The sequence below is a fragment of the Cupressus sempervirens genome, chromosome 10 (genome assembly GCF_028749045.1).
Source record: "Cupressus sempervirens isolate cs-2001-9-10 chromosome 10, ASM2874904v1, whole genome shotgun sequence".
Classification (NCBI taxonomy): Eukaryota; Viridiplantae; Streptophyta; class Pinopsida; order Cupressales; family Cupressaceae; genus Cupressus; species Cupressus sempervirens.
The window spans coordinates 552,077,216-552,100,806 of NC_143127.1; the positions used below are offsets into that span (position 1 = coordinate 552,077,216).

Here is a 23,591-nt window from a genome sequence, read left to right on the forward strand (position 1 = left end):
CCTAGGAGACTACAAGATCCTTGTGACCTCATGAAACAACTGGTTTATACAAATACAAAAGTTGTTCAAGGATTCACACAAATAGGATCAATATGCAAGAAAGAGTCTAATTAACCAAATATGCTAGAATCAAAGTTTGAGAAGGCCTAGAAGACTTTTAGACCACTTAATTTTGATGGGGTGCTCCTGCACCACATATTCCTTGTCTAAAATTTTCCCATGATTTAGGAAGTCCATTTTATGTTACCATAGTTAACTTCTTACTATCATAGATGTGACCAATTGTTAAAAGTTGGTTTCTTAATTCCGTTATCCTCATAAAGTATGAGGTGACGGTTTCTCCTTTATTCATTTTTATAGTAGCAAGTTGATTCTTCAAAGTAAGACACCTACTAGTGTTGATTTCAAACATGTCTTCAAATGCTTTAAACATATCATATGCAGAGTCCAACTTGGTGATAATAGGTAGTAAATGATTTTTCACTCCATCCACCAATCACTTCATTGCTTTTGTGTTGTCCTTTTCCCATTGATTCTTTTCGTTGTCTTTCTTTGGGAGAACTCACTATAGTTATTAGGTCATGCTTTTTTAGAATTAGCATCATTCGTAATTTCCAAGCTTCAAAATTAGAAGTGCCTTCAAGTCCGTCTTCAAGTTTCATGCCGTTTACCATTTTGAAATAGTGTGGTTATTTCAGAAATGATTATGATAATCTTCAATAATTTGATGTGATCTTTTCTTCAGACTTGCTCTGATACCATATTAATTTGATCAGATTATTATAATTTGAAATTCTTTATAATTATATTTATAAGTGTTCTAAGATTAGATCTTTCTTATGTAATAACACTAGATAATTGATGTGCTTTTCAAAAGAGAGGTCTTACTCATATTATATATGATATTTGTTAAAGGGATGTGACCACACACATACCCCTACAGCCGACTGACACACCACACACCCCTATAGCCAAGCGACACATATGTTTAAGCTCACACATACCCTTACAGTCGAGTGACACACCATCGCTCGCATTGATTTGTTTTTCTAATCACATTCCATGATCAATGTCAATGGTTTAGCAGTAAATAACAAGATATTCGATGATATTCGATGATATGCATTTAAGATGGGCTTACTTAAGTGCAAGCAATTGATATAAATGCCGTTCAAAAAGAAAGGAAGAGATGACATGACTAGGAACAGAGTGTTGGTTCCCAAAACTGCAGATTGGAATCCTACGAGTCTTGCCAACTTGATGCTGGGATATCCAACCGGTTATGGCCAACTTGACAAGACCGATCAATTCGATCTTCTGCACTTTTGGCTCTGCAAGGTCAAGGCTGGTGCAATTGATTCTAAGTAAATCACTTAAATCCACGATCCTTGTAGCGGATTGGTTAGAGTACGACAATAATGAAAGCTTCCAAAGTGGCAAGAATTATAGAAAGTTTTTAACTTGCAAATTATGAACTGATAATAATAAATGAATGTCAAGATGTTTTAAATAAAAATAATTATTATGGATGATTGCAACAAATTAATATATTAATTCTTCAAAGGAAAGAAATGTAATAATTGCCAGCGTATGGATCATGAATTATGAATAACATAAAGACCAGTGCCGAAATCAAATGGGCGATAAGAGTCAATATTATAAGTTTAAAACATACAACTTTATAAATTTCTACACACATCGACTATAAATAGTTTAGTAATCAAGATGAGATGGAACAAATATATGGACGCAATTTTAAAATAGTCTAGAATGTATTTTAACTCTTGTGGTTTGGAGACGAGCTAGGCATAGATTCAGAAACAATTAAATATTTCTCAATACCTATGATGTTCGATTTTAAAATTCTATAATTGACCCTGTCCACTTATCTATCATATAAATTATTTATAGAATTTTAAAAAATAATTGTAAAGGACAGAACTTTATAACATTTCCAAGTCTAAAGCATTATGCATATAAATAAAATGAACATTCTTATTGGTTACGCCAGAATAAAAAATGCAATGAAGACACTCCTTATGGATGATCCATCCACAACAGTTCGTTTCGATAACGCATATAAAAATATTTACTCAACAATCCATAATCTACGGGCTTAGTTAAAAAATTCATTCTTCGCCTATAAAAGAATATAATATATCAAGAGTGCGTAATAGTATGAATATGTAAGATTTTTTGGAAATTGTCTATCAATATGAATTGTATCTTATATCCTCATTTATAGATTTTAGAATGGTGTTGGTTGCTTTCCAAGCACCACACCTTTTCATAACTAACAATTAATCGGAGACAATTATATTACAAACTTATAGCTGCCTCATGTTCTAGTGATAAGCACTTTGTCCAATAATGATTGCTGCTAAAACTAATAGAGAGAAGAGGATTCAAAATATATATGTCAGCCTGCATCTATATGAATTTCTCTTAATGCACTGCAAAGTAATCAGGCTGCCATCACATCTTGAGCCTTTGAACATTGAAATCATGATGACGATACACTGTGTTGTTTAAATGAGAGACACGGGTTCTTCTCTAATCACCAACCTCTAATCTTGAGTCCTTCCCATGCCTGTTGCTCTATTTGATTGGCTCCGACATTCTCGCGAGTCTTCCAAAAGGCACCGTTATGTGCCGCTAGTCATGCCACTACTCTTAGGTATTCCAATTCTTCTCCATCGTATACTCCATATACCTGCGCCAAAAACAACAAATCGTTAGACATAAGTAGCCAACCACATTTTGTGACAGTCAATGCTCTAGCGGCTATATGCGAAAATCATTGAAGGACGGTGATAAACTTCAAATGGGAGAAGACAATCTTCAAACTCAACACTGAAAGATCATCTTTGTCCTATTCCTCAAAATGCTTTTAAACACAGGATATTGATACTAAGGAATTGACACGGGATCCCCCAATCCCGACCAAACTGGAAACATTGAATCATTTGGAAATTAATAAAACCGTTGCACAAAAGACAATGTAGGATGGGTGTATGCATCGAAAATTGCACTGGTAGACACAGATGCCAAACACCTCAAATTTCCTCCTCGCGGGTTTCCAAATGGTCACCTTATATGAGTGGAGAAACAGAACCACAAAGTGGTTCATTGCCCTCCAAGTTTGATGGTAGTGAGAATAATGGCTCCAGCTTTCAGGTCACTTCATAGACAGAGTTGCTTAACCAAGGAATTGATGAAGACGTGCATCCAAACCTTTAATTATGTCTTCAGCCATGATACAACTAAACTCCCTTTTCTCGCTTGGGTTACATCCACATTGCTCGTATGCTTGTGTGGGTGCGTTATTTGATTACTTTGATATTTTGTGATTTGTCTATTTAATGAATTGTATGATCAGGTCTGAATCCCTTTCTGTGAGACATACCTTGCCAAGATGAGGATTCTAGTTTTCTGTAGCAATATTTCATCTGTTATTTTTAATGATAATATTGAATACATTTAAGTCCTGAAACTTCTCTATTGCTGTCTTCGGACCTTATATATATATGACATGACTCACTGCTCTATTTTTCATCAATCTGACTTGTGAACTATTCCCCTGTTACTGCAAATATAAGAAACATTGTATCACTCCGTTGCTCCAAGTGTGTGCGAATCAAAGGTAAGTATCTCTATGACTTGTGTGACAAGTCCATAGATAGCTTAATGCCCAACTGAATCTGAATCAGCCATGTCTCTATCTGCATGTCTGCTGCACACCATTGCTTGGTCAATGCCATATATTGTCAACCGTTCTATCCAATTTTATGACTAAATTCTCCAATGGGTTCTCACAAAGAAGTAACCCCTGATCAACATAAATTTCTGTTTCATACCTTTTTATGTCTGCACAAATCTGAATGTTATCTTTCCTGGATCAACTCAAAAGGATCATCACCTAGATGCTTTGTCTCCTTGTATCTTTCCCTTGGAGGAAATGATGGGCAAAGCTATACAGCTTTTGTAGCTTGGATCCTTAAAAGTAGAGTTTCATGTTTTATTTTTAAATATCATGCCTTTATGTAATGTCTAAAAGATCCTAATTGCCTCTCCTTTCATGAGCGAGTGGTCATCAACAACTGTTGGTTTACATTCCTATTAGAATTTCTATCAATCTTTGGCATCAATGATTTCCCAAGTTTTTCAACATTATAAACGGATGCCCTATTTCTGCCAAAAACTAGAGCTCCATCACAGAGCTCGATGCAAGGAAAAATGATGCGGTTATTGTGTTGATCAAAATCACTTCCAACTAGCATGATAAGGAGGGGGCCTGCCATATACATGGAAAATTGGTGAGGGTAATAAAGTTTAATAAGCAGATGCTCAAACGTGTGCAGTAGTATATCGTACTATCTAGTTCAATGTCCAATGCACAACTCTGCATGCCGAAACTAGGAGGGTCCATTCTGAAATCCAATTAGGATAGGTAAAGATTAAATAGTTATTTATATATAAAATAATTATAAGTATAATATACATATATTATATATATAAATTAATATAATATATAAATATTACATATAAATATAACACAACTAATTAGAGACAAAAATAATATATCTCTAATTATATCAGTTATTTTAAAATGTCATCCGACATAAGCTATATACATTAACAGGAGGGATGGCTTTGCAGTTCAACACTAGGTTGGAAGGATTGTGGTTGACAGCTTGTGGTAATCTTGGTCATATCCAAAAGTTTTGTAGAACTGGGAGGGTCTCTACATTAGGCTCATGTCGTAGATTGCTCTTAAGAAAAGGGGGGCATACTTTTAATGCATTGATGGCCAACTGACCTGCAGATTATGTAATGTTTCTATAATGGCCATTCAGCTAGTATCTCTTTCCTTTTCATAGTTAGTTCATATTTTACAAAGTTTCTTTTCAGTCTTCCATTTCTGTTTTAGGAACTCTGCATTTAATCAATATTTAAGGAGAATTCCTCTCCTTTGTTTAAAATTGAATAACAATTAATTGTCATTTCAATTTTAACTAATGACCTAATTTAATAACACTGATCTACAATTCACATTCTTGATATGCTTATTTATATTTGTATGCCTTAATAGGATTAAAACATATGTGGTTCTATATTAGCCATAGGTTTCTGAAATATTGTGTGGCAGGATATGTATAAAGTTATTTGCATGTATTGAAGTTGATTCCATCTTTCCTTGTTAATGGAAATACAGTCAGAGGTGAAATTTGATTATTCAGATTAGTATGCTAGTCTTCTATAAGTTGGGGAGGAATAGATCGATGTGTAACTTTATAAGATTGATGTTGTTTCTAGTAATGTTAGGACTGAAACGTATAAATTTAGGACATTGTCATTGTTCTAGTAACTTTTGGACTGGGCATATAATCAGGACAATGAAATTGTTTCTAATATTTTTTGACCAGCTAACCCATCATTTGCATGGGAATATGTGCCATTTTTGCTGGTTTCCTTGAATATTGCCATTCCATATTATTCAAATGAATTTACTTATATACTGTTTACCGCCCCAGCTTGTTTCGGGAGAGATGACAATCTTTAAAAAGTTTAACCATTTGATCAATATCTTTTTAGTCTGGTTAACCTGAAACAATGATGACAATACAGTTAGACTTCTTGCTTTGATCTGTAACTTGATTTTGTCACTCTACTTATTTTTTTCATTCAATGTGGTTTAGTAGATAGTTACCAGGTCTGAAAAAGTTATATTCATTCAGGACAAGGAGGTCAAAAGAATTCAGAAATCCATCAATTTCAAAACACTAATTTGGTAAAGTATCCATACAAGGATTTTCAAATTTATGCACAATTGGATAAATTCTGATGTCTAATAAATCTGCTCAAATTGGATAGAACAAAGTTGGGCTGGCCAAGAATTCTGGGAATCAAATCTGGCCATACACGAAAGTCCGGACTGAACTAGATTTGAAGCAAATCTAAGCAGATTACTTATCTATGGCTCAGTGTATTTAAGAATTTTCAGAATTTATTTCCTTTTTAGCTCCATGTCTCGATATGAACTGCCTCAGCAAACCTTCTTGGGGGAGAATTATTCAGCTCCATGTCTCACAAGATTGGTTTATCCCCAGTAGGAGTTGGCTTTAAAAACCAGTTTGTACCTTTGGTTTCTGTTTAAGATTTGGTGACAGCTTCTCATGAAATAATAGCATTTAAATTACAGCATACAAGTCATTTATAAGGATAAAACAAAGTTTCAAAATATGTTTTTTATTGTTCAAATCAGAGGTCAAGGCTAGCTTTGGAGTGATATCCATAATCATAAACATAGTCTCTAATCCCTGTGGAGGAGATCTCTGTGGCGTCGATTGGCATATATAAGGAATGTTAGGCAGTCCCTTATGCTAGCCTAATTTCAACACTGTGAAAATGGTTAGCTTTGTTGTGTTTTGAAACATGGTTATCATACAACCATAACAAATTCCAGATCCATCAATGTGTGGATGTGTATGATTAGTGCTTGGTGCTCACGTGTGTGTGCATATGTCATGTCCCCATTTTAAGATTAAATAAATAATATTATATTATTCAATAAATAATAAAAATAAAATCACATGTTATTATTAAACCCTAAACCCTAAACCCTAGACATTTATGGCTTTTGCCAAAAAGTACCCGCACGCCTATTTTTGGTCTTTTTCTCCTTTTCATAGTGATGTTTTAATTAATTAATTGATTGATTAATTAATTGATTGATTAATTAATTTGAATTAATTGATTAATTAAATAATCTTTTTAATTAATTGATTAATTTTTTAAGCATGACTGTTGGTTTTCTTGGAAGTTGAGGTGGTTATCCCCTCACTTCTATTTAAACTGTTTTATTGTAATATTATCGTAAGTCCACTGATGACGGGGTGAAATTCCCCAGAAACATGTCTGGACATTTTACACAATAATTTTTTTTGTCTTGCTTTTATTATGGTTTAATCTGGCGCTGCAAGTGATATTTATGTTAATTGTTAATTTTTAATTGTTAATTGTTAATTGTCAATTGTCAATTGTTAATTGTTAATTGTTAATTTTTAATTGTTAATTGTTAATTATACATTTTCAACCAAAGATACGGGATTATAATTGATTTAACAATGAACTCTTAAATAGACTTTAGAAATGCTAACCGTAGCGTGAACAAAAAACAAAGTTGACTAAATAAAGAACTAAATATGCACACTAAATAAGAAAGCCTAAATGACCATTAACTACAGTTCTAGAAGAACGAGCTTAATATATAGCTAGATACTAGGGTTGGTTTGTGTTAGATACCATGGAATGGCAATTTAACCTAGTCCTTGTAATTTTCCTCACTAGTAGACTGCCAATTTCCCAATAATTACCATACATCACTATGCAGAAACAATTGATTCATAATACCTTTAACAATTAACGTATTAAGCAGAGTTGCTGGAAACTCCTTTGTCTTTCCTAGGGCGCTCGTATCCCCTTATCCAATTTGGAAACGTATCCGATACTACTTGGATACACGTCAAATATTGTACCCATGTTTGCCTAAAACAACTTGATTTTCTAACTATGCCAAGTACTATGGGATTTGATTTTTTAAAGATTTGACATAAATCCTCCCAAATTTAATTTCAAGGAAACTTTATTAAAGCAATTAAAAAAAAATGGTTTAAACAAAACCTGCACCAAATGAGAAAGACAAATCAAATGTTTTTCTATTTCAGCAACCCTCAAAATCTTGTTCAAGTAATAACCGACAATGCGAAGAATGTAGGGCTGCTGGCTTATTGGTTGAGGAGCTGTATGAACACATTTTTTTGGACACCTTGTGCTGTGCATTGACTCAACTTGATGCTGCAAAAAATTGGCACTAAGATTTAGTGGATTAAAAAAATGTAAGAAGAGGCAGAAGAGATCCAAATGTTTGTCACAAACCACCATATGATTCAAGCCATCTTTAGACAATTCTCAAATTGGAGCTCTTGAAAGTAAGCTCAATTGTTTAAAATTTAAACATATTTTAGGAATCTAGTCACTTTAGTTTAGTAAACTTTCTATGTTTTCAAATTTTAAATCTATTATTGTTTTGATTTTAAAATAAGTGCTGAGACTTGCTTTGCTAGAATGATAAACAGAGACATTGTCTAGAATGGTAACAAAATTTTAAAGAGATGTGAGGGCTTTGCCAAAATTTTAAAGAGACATTGTCTAGAATGGTGACCAATGCTAATTGGAGCATATAGAGGCAATCTAATAGTGCCAAGACATCCACCATAAAGGCAATGATACTAGAGGACTATTGGTAGGATCGTGCTAAGTACCTTTTGAAGATCACTGAGCCTATATTGAGCATGATCCGATACACTGACATGGATTCGCCTTACTTGGGTGAGGTATATGATAGCATTGACTCCATGATTGAGGACATTAATATCATAAATGAGGAAGAGCAAGATCTCGATGAAAAGTTCTTCAAGGAGCTGTAGGTAATCATGTTAGAGAGATGGAACAAAATGACTAACCCTTTGCATTTACTTGCCTTTGCATTGGGCCCCAGGTTCTATAGCTTATTGGTCCTCAAGGGGAGTACCGGTAGAGTTGCCCCATACAAAAATCCTGAAGTTGCTTTAGAGTACAAGGTAGCCCTTCAAACATTCTTTTTGAGCACCTACAACCAGCAGTGAGGTCTAAATTAATGAGTTTTGTGAGCACCGATGATTCTGGTCTTGGTGCTCTTGAAGATAAGAACAATGTTGATGCTCATAAATGGTGGTACTTCCATGGACAAAGATACCAACACTTGTAGCCCATTCCCATCAAAATTTTATCATAGGTAAGTTCTTTAATCTTAAGATTCTAATTTCTAATTTCTTGTTAGTAAATATTCAAAACTCTTCACTCTATAATTTGAAATTTGCAAATCTTGATAGGTTGCTAGTTCATCATCATCTGAGAGGAAGGAGCACATGCTCCTTTATCCATTCAATAAAACGCAACCGACTAAACTCCAAGAAGGCAGATAACTTGGTGTTTGTGCATTCAGAGGCTCACAACTCATAAAGAGAATAGCTACAAAGAGGGTGAGGCAAAACAGTGGGATGTTGAACCAGAGGCTATGGAGTTGGAAGTCCACTTTGATGCACTTGCAATTGAAGATGGTGATCCTGAGATACATAGTGATGAAGAAGCTGATCCTAAGGCTACGACTGAGACTACGGCTGAAACTTCTGATGCTAGTGGCTCTAATCAGCAACTGCCTACTGATGTTGAATTCTTTGATGATAGATTGATATTTGATCACATGAGTCTATGAATGATTATTGATTAGTAATGTTGACATTACTGTTTTAAAGTTTTTGAATTGAAACATTGCTATGGTAGCGTATTTTGATATTTTGTCATGCCATTCGAACAAAATCATTAATATACGTGGTGGTGTATTTTGCTATATATTTTAATATTAGCATAGTGGTGTATGAACTTGTTTGCTGCAGCATATTTAAAAAAAAGAAGAAGAAGCAAAACAAACTTGTACGGACGAATCTGAAACCAGCCCAATTTTCTTTGAGTAAATTTCAAACCCAAATGTCGAACCTGCATCCAAACCAGAATCTGAACTGGCAACTTAGGTTTATGCTATATATTATGTATATATTGTTGATATCAGATATATAAATAGTAAAATAATGATTCTATTCTTAAGGCTTTTGTATTCAGTTAATGCCTTTTTTATTTGGAAACATTGTCTTGTACTTTTCTATATAAGGAGACTTTGTTTCCATTGTTCAATTTTAAAGTATAAAGTTTTATAACATGGTCTCAGAGTATGTGCTGTTTTTTGTGCGAGGATTTCTCAGCTCTGTTGAAAATCTCTTAGTTTTTTTGATTGGGTGTTGAAGGATCATGGATTCTGTGACAATTTGTTCTCGGCTAGTTTTCTTGTTTTACCTGATGAAGTTTGGCCTTTTTTGGGGTATTTTGTCATGCGAAGTTTTGGTGTTTTGTCATGGGTTGTTTTGTTTGCTGTAACTGACTTTTTTCTGCAGTACAAGGGTTTTGCATGATTTTATCTTAGAAATCATGGTGGGGTTATAATTTTGTCCATTAAAATTTTTTTAATGGGTTATTTAGTTTTTAACCTAAAAAAATAGTGGGTGGGTTTTAATATTTTTTTCTCCTTCAAAAATTTTTGGTGGGTTTTTCATAAATTTTTTTCTTAAAAGAAAATTTAGAATGGGTTTTCGTAATTTTCTTCTTAATAAATTCCAGGAGGGTTTTAGAATTCTTTCCCATAAAAAATTATTGTAGGGTTTGTGCATATTTTGGCCTCAAAAATCATGTATGGGGTTTTATTATTTAAAAAAAAATGAAGTTTTGTATGCTAAACCATGTCTTGGATTTTGTGCTAGCTACTCGTTGATGTTTAAGTGTCCAGTTTTGATTGATTTTTCTCTTTAAAAATTGTGTTTTGTTTTTTCCTAAGTTACCAGATTCTCTCCTGAAATCCTTAAAGTCTGGTCCTTGTCAAATTCTCTTGCAGAACTACTAATTTGCTGAAAATTCTGTCAGAGGAACCTGGACAGAATTTGCAGCGAATTTGAAGAATTTGCTGCTCGGTGGCTGAACGTGGGCTGAATATTTATTCTTTAATTTTTTAGTTAATTTTTAAATTATTTTACTTCAGATAGGGGACATTACAAAGTCAGTTTAGTTAATTGCATCTAGAGATAGATTGGTTTAGTTAACAAAACCATTAGATCTTTCTCTTGTATGAAAAATTTAGATGTTTTACTTTTACTTTTGAGTTTTTCCACCTTTTTTATAATATTACTTAACTAGGAAAAAATATGGTATTTTATTTCTTGGTATTTTCAGCTTTATTGAGATGATGAAGAAATCCCAAATCACGTTGAGTACTTTTCTAGGGGTTGACACGTTCTTTGCTTAAACATAGGTGCTTGCCATCTTGGAATTGTATCGCAAAATATATGAAGAATATCTTGGGGTTCCTGTGATAAAGGGAAAGAAAAGTGAGGTAGAAAAGTTTGCTGGTGGTCTTTACACTACTACTGTGGAGGTATGGCCTTTTTCTATAGTCGAAAGCTAGGTGCTAAACATCTTTACTTGGAATAATATTTAGATATTAGGATGGCATTTAATGTAATATTTGAAAGTACTGGGTATGAATGATATGTTATTTTGTTGCAGGCTTTCATTCCCAACACAGGACGTGGTATACAGGGTGCTACATCACACTGCCTTGGGCAAAATTTTGCAAAGATGTTTGAAATATTTTTTGAAAATGAAAAAGGAGAAAGGTCAATGGTTTGGCAAAATTCATGGGCATATACGACTCGTACAGTAAGATATACTATATTTGAATTGGTTACCACACTTTTTTTTAGTCGTTATTAAGAGTTAATTAATGCTAAGGTGATACTTGGATAATTTGAGTCTTTTGAAAAATAACTTTGGTTGTGATAAACATTCATAAACTGGAAGATGTATCAGAATGAAGCTTCTACTTAAAATTGCTAACAAAACTAACATTCAAAATCATATGATAACTGCCTTTGAGTGTTAAACTTCAGTATTCAAAGTCAGTGCCTACAAGGTAATTGATATCTCCAATAGCTTGACAGGCTGATTAGACGTAATAGCTTGGTATTTATAGTACTCAGTGAGGAAAGAGTGGAAATAAGAACCTTCTTAAGTTAAAGGGCCAAGTACCTCCTCTTTTGTGTCAACGATGAAAAATAATTTTGGTTGTGATAAATTGTCATAAGCTGGAATGTGTATCAGAATGAAGCTTCTTTTAAAAATTGCTAGTGAAAATTGATATTTGGAACCATCTGATAACTGCCCTTATGTGTAAATTATAGAACTTAAGTATCCAATCAGTGTCCAGAAGGCAACTGACACCTCCAATAGCTTGAACAGATCGATTAGATGTAATCAGCTTACTATTTATAGTACTCAATGAGAAAAGATGTGTGAAAATAAGAACCTTATTAAGTTGAAGGGCTGAGTACCTCTTTTGTGATAACAAGAAACTCTATTTGCCCTCATAATATTTGGATAATTCAGGTCTTTTGAAAGATAGCTTTGGCTGTGATAAATAGTCATAAACTGGAATATGTATCAGAATGAAGCTTCCATGTATAATTGCTAGCGAAAATTGACATATGAAACCATATGACAGCTGCCTTTGTGTATAAACTGTAAAGCTTAAATATCCGAAGTCAGTATTCAAAAGGCAATTGACACCTCCAATAGCTTGAACAGGCCAAGTAGAGGAAATCAGCTTGATATTTATTGTACTCAGTGAGGAAAGGTGTGTGGAAATACAACCTTCTCAAGGTAAGGGCCAAGTACTGCTTTTGTGATAACAAAAGCTCTGGCTAGGTAACTTCTTGATTTCCTATACAAAAGATCAAAATTCATTGATGCTATCAGCAGAGAAATATGGTTGTTTCTCTTAGCCATAACCAGAAAGAATAAACACCCTTAATTGGCTAAGGGGATTTATTCTTGGGATAGCACAGATGGATAATCTTCACTTGTTTGATCTTTGAGAAATGCTTGCAATTTAAATCCATCTTGGGGCTGAAAAGTTGCAATGGAAAAGGCTCAAGTGACCTGAATGTATGACGATAAATGTTACCTCTGACATATCTACTGATTGGATCCTTCCTTTAAGAAGTTGGGGAAAGTTATACGAGGAATATTGGAATAGAGGAAGCAAATTCATGGAGATACTTGTAAGTTTATTTACACCTTATATTAAGTTTATTGAGGCTAGTTTTCTTTGTTAGCTTTCGCATTTAGGATTTGTCCTCATTGAATAAACTTGTGTTCTTACCTTTTAGACTAACCCTCACTACCACCTGCATCCAATGCTGCATCCTTCCTGTGTATTTATATAACAATGATGCTTTCAGTAATTTGATAAGAGTAAAAGAGAGAGCAAGAGGAGCAATAATGTAACAAAACCACAGCCTTAGGGGGAAGCTTATTATTCTTGTCTTGTCTATCTTCTTTGATTTTGCTTATATAACACCATCATTATTTATGCATGCAAGTACTTATGTGTGAGCTGGTGGTCAAGGTTATTAAGTTTTGGATTTGTCAGAAATAGCCGGTGTAATATTGGTGTTGCGGTACTTCAAGGTGCTAGGGCGCTGGGACAAGTTTTGGGTTTGGGAGGACAAAAGGCCTCAATTTCGGGATGACAGGGGGATGATGAGGGGCAAGGGGTGTTGTATACAATATATATAGAACTTGAAATGTTAGTTATGAAATGATGTTTCAGTATAACATACCAAATTGAAATACTTGAACATAACAAAATTGCAACACAAACCAGGACCATTGAATGTTTAACATAGTAACATATTACATACCCAATAGTAACATTCAAAAGTCAAAATTCAAATAGAAACTCAGGCACCCATCCCGATAGCAGCTTGGTTGCGAAATCACAGAGGTAGGGGTCGCCAAGTACCTGATGCGGGGACATCGCGGGGATGGGTACTTTGAGGTTTTTAGGGGGGTGCGAGTCCTTGTGTATCTCTGGAAAAAACAAAAATGCATCTTACAAGGAATCTTGTTATTCTTTTACTGTACATTTATTTTATTTTGTTTCCTTTTTATCTTCATTTTTAAGCATTCTAAAAGTATTCATATATGACCTAGTTCTCAAGGTTGCTAATTGTTGGGTTTGTCAAAAGTTGTAAATTTTAATGTGGCCTCACAACATTCACAGGGTAGTTATGCTACAATGTCATTTTAGCATATTTCTTGTTGCTATTGTGATGTTTGTATTGAGTGTTATGGTAAATCGATGGTGAACTAAATAGAGGAGATAAAATCTCCTAATATAAGACTATTTTTCTAAAAGAAACAATTTTGAACTAAAAACAAAAATAGAAACTACCTAATAAACCAACGACTAACTAAGATGACCATAAAGAAACATTACAATATTCTAATACCCTCCCTTTATGGTTACCATCTAACCATCTTGTAGAAGATTGTACATGTCTCGTGGTAATAAATTCTTGAGAACATTTTGTTGTTGTTGAGACCCTCCTTGGATCCACAAAATGTCAATGACCAAGAGTTAGCCTAAATCTGTCTAGAAAAAAATAGAGAAGGCTGCCCCCTTCTTCCAAATGCTTTGTAACAAGAGACAAGAGCCTCTCATTGATTCTACCACTGAGATGAGTTCGCCACTAATCCTCCTTGAATCTGCAAAACTTCTAACCAAAAATTGTAACAAAATGTCCACCCTGATGCTGGATAACAAAGCTATCCCTACCTATAGCAAGAGATATTAAGAACAACTGACACAAGTTTAAGGAAACATTGGCAGACTCTCCAATATTTTGTAGAAGAGCATGATGCCCCAAAACAAAGTGCAAAAAGTCAAAGATATTTTAAGGAAATATTGCCAAACCCAAGATTACAATCATTTTTTTCGGAGAAAATGTTAAAAACTCACAAATGAATCCCACAAAACTTTGCGAATTACAAAATCAGAAATGTTTCAAGGGAAAAAATTCTGAAATCCCATTAGAAAGTTTTTAAAGGACAAAATTATAAAAAACCCATGAAAAGTTTTTTATGGACAAAATTATGGAAACCCATTAGAGAAACTTTCATGCGGCAAAACATGAGAGTTTGCCTGGAAAACAACATATGCAAGCAACATGTAACTCACAAAAAGTACATGCAATATACAACCTTTGAAAATTAGAGACTGTTGCTCAAACTAGAAAATTGCATGATCAAAACCCTCGATTAGGCTTGTGATTTTTAGCAAAACATTTCTAAGACGAACCAAAAAATTTCATAAAATACCTCCAATGATTTTTAAAAATTGAAAAACATATTTTTGAGAAAAAATTTCAAGATCAAAAGAGGCTTGAATTTTTCCTTCAAAAAAATTGCCAAATTTTATGAAATCCAATTGATTCACTTTGATACAATTTTACACTAAAACGATGTTGTATTAATTAGAGGAGATGAAAGCTCTTAGTATAGATTTGCAAAGATGACATTTCTAAAAGAAGAAATCGTGAACTAAAGGCAAAAATAAAAATTGTTACAAGCTAGGGTTGCCATTGCACCAAAAGATTGACCTGTTAATGTTCAATACAATCACTGGATTTATAGAAGACATTGGAGGTGGTTAAGCCATGTCGCCAAACCTGCGAGGGACACCGGCCCACTACCAACAATCCCCCTCCCAGCGTCTATCGCCATAGTCAGCGTGGATTCAAACCTGTGATAAAGCTTTGGTTCCACTTGTTACAAGCTAGGGTTGCCATTGCACCAAAACTGACCTGTTAATGCCTGATACAACCACTAGACTTATAGAAGACATAGGAGGTGGTTAAGACATGTTGCGAACCCCATGAGGGATGGTGGTCCACTGCCAACATAAACTATCTAATAAACTAAAAACTTAGAAATATGACCATTAAAGAAACATTACAATATTTTAATGTTGGATAGATAGGGGTCCTCAATTGAATAAAGATAGACATAACTGTAGTGTGAATTGACAGAAGCCAAATTTGATCCACTTAGAAGGTAGAAATTCAATATTGAACAGTAAAAATCTCAAACACATATACTAACTGAACTAGCAACACAAGAAATAGCCAACTATCTCAAAGAAGACAAGAAATTCAGGAGTAAAAATAGTCATAAACAATTCTAGAAACCCAGAATTGGCAGTTATAACTCTCTTACCTTTGCTAGTGAGGGACTTACTGTTTTCCACTGGAAATTATCATCTGCTGTTTCCTGTGTCTTCCTGTGTCTTTATCTGAAGTTTCTCAACTTTTTTACATATGCCCTAAATTCTTCTCGGGATGCAACACAGTTTGCAACTTTCACCTAGAGACAATACCACCCAAGCCATCCAATGAAACTGGTTGAACAGGAGAATATGAAGTAATTTGCATTCATCCCGCTCCTGCTTCATATTAGCATTTGAGATAAAAATTGTTCTGCCTTAAGAAGCCCTCAGAACTTTGCATTTTCCTTCACTGAGGGAATATCTGAATCCTGGAAAGCAAGAGCAGCTTGAGGATCTCTCAAAGAAGAAAGTTTAAAAAAAAAACTGTACACCCTGTTTTCAGCACCAATCTCCAAAGCTTAACTGTACACTTGTGCAAACTTTTGAAAAATAAAATAAAAAGACTTTTGTGAGTCACTATCCACTTTAGTTGCAACAAATACACTAAGGGGAAGCCTTCAAAATACCAATACTTTAACGAAGAACTCTTAAGTGTGCGGAAAATTAATGTTCTTTTTTTTGGATTTTAGAGAGATCAACCATAGCACAAAATCCAACACAAACAATCACAAAATTGTTTTAAAAGCTGTTCATTTCAGAATTAAATCTTAAGAAGTCACCCATCTGCTCAGCCAACAGTTGATTAAAGTTTCGTTTTGATAATGCAAAAGTGGACTCTAGAGATGATTCCAAAGGGGAATCCAGTAAAAGATTTCAGCTCCACGGACAAAAAAGCTTACATTGGAAAATGTACACTTCTTTCCTATGATGAAACCTGAACCCATTGATTCAATCACAATCATGATCATTCTTTGAAGGAAACTGAATTACAAAGAAAATATTGGACATAGCAGGGAAGTGGCATTCCATATCCCTCCACAAAGTATTTTATCCATCTGTAAAACTTAAATCTCCTAGTGCAGGGCCTTTTTGCCTAGAATTCAGAAAACAAATTCTTGCTCTTTGGACTATTAATCAAGACAATCCTCCACGATAAGATCGTCAGCCAATCAAATCAGAATGGCCCAGAGAGAGGGTTAGAGAACCCCATTCTCTTGGAGCACCATCCACAGAAATTCCCTCCATCTCACATTACAGTTTTTTTCTGTGTAGGAAAAGCCTCAAAGGAAAGCCTTTTTAGTTGGAATTGAGGAAATGCTTTTTGAATTTGAATATAGCTAGGTTTTATAAAATTTCCCACATTAAAGAAACGCTAAGTTACCAGATTCTCTCCAGCAACCCTCAAAGTCTGGTTCAATTCTGTTCAAAGTCTGGTCCTTGTCAAATTCTCTCTGAATTCTCTTGCAGAGCTATGAATTTGCTGCAAATTCTGTCACAGGAACCCTGGCAGAATTTGCAGTGAATTTTGAAGAATTTGTTGTCTAGACCTGGGCTGAATTTGGTCTTGGAATTTTTTTTAAGACTTTTTAAAGTGTTATTTTGACTTCTCAACCCTCTTGTAACCACTAAAAAGACCAAAAATGATGTTAATATGCTATCCATGCATTTATGTATGAAAATGAAAACTTGCTTATAAAGGAAATCCAAATTGACAATATATGTGACATCTAAATTGATGATTACAGAGGGATGTCTTTAGAAAGAAATTATATGTTTGAACTTGGGACCTCAAATTTGTATCCCACCTTTTGATATAGCTGGTTACAAATGCTCTAACCAATGCAAAATAAAAATTCAGATAAGTACACTTATCTATAGACAATTCGTTTCACTGTCAAACCATCCCCATGATATGGAAATATGTTCCATGCATGTGACCAAGAAAGTATATCAAGTTGTATGTAGTGCTAAATGATGCAATTAATTTCCTATTGAACTGAAACATAGATTTGGGGGTGTATTTTGCTATGTTCCTTTACTATTAGCAGATTCAAGTATGGATTTATTTTTTGTTCAATATATACACACACATATACATATTTTAAAAAAAACATATGTTTTTGTATGGATGAACCCAAAACGAATTTGAACCCAAGCCCCAAAAAATTTGGACGAATTTCGAACCCGCATCCGTACCGGAATCTGAACCAGCAACTTAGAAGAAAGTATCAGAACCACCATTGTACTCTGATGGCCTCTTTGAATTTTCAGAGTTGAAGCATATGGTCATGCATGTTGTGATGATTTACAAGTCCTTTTCGCTGACGTGGTTTTCTCTTACATGTGTAATGTTTCCAAAACATAAAGTCATAGGTGATAGTTAGATTTGTTGAATGCATATGCAATAATGAAAATTGAATTGAAAGATGAAAACTGAACTCAATGAAGATAAAAATACCCATCTTTTTTCATCTATTCATTTGTACTATGCATCGTTGACATTTTTATTTAAACTTAAAATATTGTCTATCAGAACAGAGACTATATTATGAGGAGCAGCAGCTCTATATTTTATCAACTAAGATCACTTAGCAAAACATAGTAAAATAATGTACTCGTATGTACAGCTGATTGGAAATTGGTTTTTTACAGAGTTCTGCCAAGTTTTTATTATGCCTTGCTGAGTCTTGCTGATTTTTTGTTGAGTCCCGAGTCAGGTTAGTGTTGTCGAGTTCGTACCAAGTCCCAGCCTTGATTCTATACAAGTCCTTGCCATTCAAAAAATGAAATACACAATTGAGCCAAACACTCTAACCTCAAATTGACCAAACATAATACCTTGTATGTGCATAAGATCCCATTGTTTACCCTTGTTTGGTTTCAAAAGTGCTACATTATTTCTAATAAAACCTTTTCAAAGCCCATCCACATCCAGGGCCTTAGATATCCATTTGGAGGCTAGGTAAAGCCCTAGAATTCTAAGATTTTTATACTAGACCCCCATATGTTTTTAGCAAGCAATACCAAATTCAATGCACAGTGTTTCGCTTCTTGTTACACTCTCTGACCATAAAAATTTTCTCAAAATCTTTTGACACTTACTAATTGAACATTGATAAATAACCATGCATGAGAATGATAAAAAGTGCGAGATTAGATAACTTTTTGCACTACTATAATCCTACTTGCAAGAGACAACAAGCGTGTTTTCCATTTGATGTGCTTTTAAAAAATTTTCCCACATGCTTTTTTGGGGAGGGAGAAATAGAAAAGGGTAATACCTAAATACTTACCATCCTTTAGGAGTCAGCCCACTGCCATTCCATTTTTGTGAGCCAGTTAGGTGGTTTTTTAGTCTAGCCACATGTGGAATACTCTTTCCCACATGCTTTCTTGGGGAGGGAGAAATAGAAAAGGGTAATACCTAAATACTTACCATCCTTTAGGAGTCAGCCCACTGCCATTCCATTTTTGTGAGCCAGTTAGGTGGCTTTTTAGTCTAGCCAATTAAAGTTGTTTATGTGGAGAGGCTTTCCACCTCGAGGCTGCACAAAAGGTTGCAATCTTTTGATAATATTATTAAAGTTTGTCTTTGTTATTTCAAAAAATAATGGAATGCCATCAACAAATTGTACGACTGCAACCTTAGAGAGCTTTAGAGGATGAGGAGATGGTTTTTCTATGACTCCAACCTTATAGGTAGAGCTAGCTGAAAAAGAGTGGGACCAAGAAACTCAGGCCATAAATTTTATGGACCTTATAAGGTAACAAGGAAAGTTGGGGAAGCTGCATATTAGTTGGAGCTGTCATCCGATAACCGGATTCATAATATCTTTCATGTTTCTTGTCTAAAAATAGCCTTGGGGCAACATGTTACTGGATCACTTGGATTGCACCACTTGATGAAGAGGGTAAATTGGAATTGGTTCTCGCAAAAGTAATGGACACCAGAGAAAGGCAATTAAGGAGTAGAACCATTAGAGAGTATTTAGTTAGATGGGCTAATTTGCCAGTTGAAGACGCTGCTTGGGAAGGTAATCAGATTCTCCAACACCCAACTCTTCGATTACTTGGGGCCACGCAATCTCAGGGAGGGAGGACAGTCATGTCCCCTCTCGTTAACTAAAACTCTAAGCTGGCACTTAGCCTATTCTACACCCTGATAGGCCTAAGTATTTTATTTAGGGGTGACTTGAGCGTGGAAAGGGACAAGATTATTATACTTAAAATCCTCCACCTCACCTATTATTCTTCCCATTTTTTGTGCTTTTGTTGTGGTCTCCGCTTGCGTGGCTTTTTGTTGTCATCTTCTCCTGACTTGGCTGCCACCTCACTAACTGCCTTCTATGGTATTCTGTAACACTTGCATGATGGTTACATTGTAATGTTTTGGTCACCGCTGGAGGTATTGTGAGTAGTTTATGGAGATGTTTGGGCAGAAGGAAGGTATGCAAATTCAGGTAATCCTCACATCCTTGCAATTCTATTAGAATAGGACGATATCCTATCTACAGTCATTTGGACGAAACCCCAAATGCAATCATTCCAATTTGGTTCGCAGTGAAACTTGAGCATTCTGATGTTATCGCAAGTTGAAGTATATTGCTACTGCACTTTTGGGATTGTGCTAAGATTGAACCCACAATATCTTGGCTAGTAGATTAGGAGGTAATGCAAGCCGAGTTCTGAGTAGTGTACGAATCAGATTGAATACTCGAAGTTGCATTCTCAAGTGTAAGACTCATCGTGGTGGGTTTCAAAGATTGTTTCAGGGTCTTGTATTCTTTAGTTGTGTACCTTGCAAGTCAAGGAATTCAATAGTAGCCCAGACATTGTCAACTAGCATGGGTGAATCTATAGAATGTGGGAATAGCAGGTTTCTTCCCCCACGATTGTTTGGAGTCTTATATATGTATGTGCTTCATCGAAGACTATTTTAATTAAATCTATGCGATGATATTCAATTGTTAGAGCTGTTATTCATAAACAAATACAAATATGATATTTATGCATTGTATTGGATTACATTGAATCATACTTGTGCAATTAAGTATTTTGGTTCCCAAATTACTTCTGCTTAGATGAAACATTGGCATAATGTGCATACTACATAGAGTTAGTTTTACGTGAGTCTTTAATTGTTTGAATGCTCTTATGCCATTCTCAAAAAGAACCTAACATATAGTATAAACACAACAAAAGACCATCACAACTCATTTAAAATACTGACTTTGTCAAATCATCAATTGTGATGAAGAACCTAAAACATGAACCAAGCAACAACTTGAGCAATGTATTGGATGCAAAGGAAACTCATATTGATTGGAAGTTGAAAGAAGGATCCAACATATACGAAGAATATGCCGAAGATGATGAATAAGTAAATGTTATGAAGGAATTTGATTTCGCCTACCTTAAGATTAAGAAACTCAAGAAGAGAAATTCAAGGGTAAAATAACAATGTGTATAGGACGAGGAAATAAAAGAAAAATCAGACAAAATTCTAATGGACCTGAATTGAAGAGGTCAAGCAAGTCGGGGAATAGGTTAGGAATGAACTAAAAGAGAAGGTTCTAGAATACAAGAAGTTAGAACTTCAGATCACATCACTAGGGTGAATTGGGAAATCAAATTGTTTTTTTTTTTAGAATTGTTTCTGCAAATGTAGTAACATTGCCAATGTGATTGATGTCTTCCAAATGCATATTTGAAGACTCCTAAATATGAGAGGAGGAGACATGTCTCTTGAGAGGAGGAGACATGTCTCTTCAAAGAGACATGTCTCTATAGTTAATTATCATTAGTTAATAAATAACCATATGTTTAACTCATCGTTAAGCATATATGTAATATTAATATATTAACCATATATAATATATTATTATATTATATAATAATATATAATGTATAATGTGTATAATATACATTATATTACATATATAATATATATTATATACATAAGATATTTATCTTAAAGATGATGTACCAACAACAAGGTATCCCATGATAAAATTGATACGACAAAAGCTACAACCTTAACAACAAAGTTATGTCCCCGTAGAGACATGACCTTACGTTGCCAAAGGACATGTAAGGTCATGTCCCTATGTGGACATAATTGATCATCGTCGGTGTATAAGCAAATACAATTAGTTTGCTTCTCAATCGACAATCATGCGATGGTAAAACAATTACATTCAGGAGCCTGATAACATAATAGTCTCTTCTGATTATAAGAGCCCGATTAGTTAAGTAAAGTCATTTATAAATAAATAGACATATATATAATTCTTATCAATAATATAAGACATAAAACAATGTTCATATAAATCATGAATACAAATACTCAATGTAATGAGTATATCACTTCGATTGATGCTATTAAGATAATATCTTATACTTTCTATAATAGTCAACTACTTGTCTGTAGTCCGTCTTTCAGTCTAGATAAGAATGTTTCCTATCCCGTCTCTTTTTCCTTCAGTCCAGATAGGAATGTTTCCTATCCTGTCTCTAGTTTTGTTTCTAATTCTGTCTTTAGTCTACGTTGTTTCTTTTAGAAACAACGTCCTTGTAATTCTTTATAAGGAACACATTTGTTCCTCTGTTGATCAATGAATTATCCGGAAATCCGTTAATCTGCCAACTCTTCTTGAATCTTGTAACAGATGCTATACTTCAACATTGCTTCTTACTAAGGGAGAAATGACAATTATTTTTTATGAGATATCAGTATCAAGGATATCTATACGCTAACATATTATCTGACTTTAACACTCTGAAATATTGACTTGTTAAATAACTACAATCACAATGTTATGAACACTATCATAACATATATTATGATCTCTAATTGTCCAAAACAATATCTAGAGTAATCATAATGCTTTCGTTATCAATGACTTCTTGCGTATCCGGAACAAAACTGTCATAATAACAGGCCTATCATTTGCAAGATCGTTAGCTTATAAAGATTTCCTTATGTTTGTTCATTATCGTGATTTCCAATACTCTGGGACAACAATTTAATGAAGTCTGTCATGATAATAGGTCTACCATTTATAAACTCGTCATCTTATAATGGTTACCTTCTGTTTATATATGTCAATGAAAGATTGTCACCTTTCATTACATATCATATGTCAACTAGTACCCACCATGCATCCAGGGAGAGGGTCGTACAAAGGTTTTCATCTCAATTCTATCTCATAGAGAAGAATACATTACAATAATTTTACTTATAACTTCTCTTGATAGAGAAGATATCATTCACAAAGGATTGCACCTCAAAATTCTCCATCTGAACAATGATCCTGGGATGTCTAGTTACTCCCTTAGAGGCTTTCTTCACCCAAGGATTCTTGTCAGACTCACTTTGAATTTGATATCGATTTTGTGATCTTCTGGTGATAAGTCATCACTTCCTCATGATATGCATAGGAGTAGGCCCATCAACATCATGGAGTCACACACATGTATTTTGAGTATTTATCTTCTATGCTCTTGCGTTGCCTTCAAAGAAGTGTCATACTCCCTCTTGATGTAGAAGGATACTCATAATCTCAATCATTAAAGATATTCATTTCAAGATCCTCACTTTATCTTGATCGTCAAATGACTAATGAATTCTCGTCTACACAATATTTGATAGCATGTGTAAGGTACCAACCTTCTTTTCCCGCAAGAACATTCTTAGATAGAGTACTTATCTGCCCATGAGGGTCATGGAACATCTCCTTACTAAAGATGGTTCAAGTGCGAATCAAACATTGGTTAATATTTCCCCCCACAATGTAAAATTCCCACCCTTATATCTTTGAGCACTTTTGCATCACATCATATTTGGTGACTTCTTTCTAAGTTACAACTTTCTTTCTTCACCCATAGAAGCTCCAAACATTCATTGAGCTTAATAGTAGAAGCAAACATGTCCTTCCAT

At 34.4% G+C, this 23,591-nt stretch overlaps 1 protein-coding gene across 3 annotated transcripts in view; it reads left to right on the forward strand.

The window, feature by feature from the left end:
- LOC149535081 (Class II aaRS and biotin synthetases superfamily protein) overlaps positions 1–23,591 on the forward strand; it is a 152,878-nt gene that overhangs the window by 53,129 nt on the left and 76,158 nt on the right. For all 3 annotated transcript variants that reach the window (XM_089807314.1, XM_089807313.1, XM_089807312.1), the window contains 2 exons: positions 10,958–11,080; positions 11,212–11,364. In XM_089807314.1, coding sequence (XP_089663440.1) covers positions 10,958–11,080; positions 11,212–11,364 — 276 coding nt within the window. The remainder of the gene's footprint in view (positions 1–10,957; positions 11,081–11,211; positions 11,365–23,591) is intronic.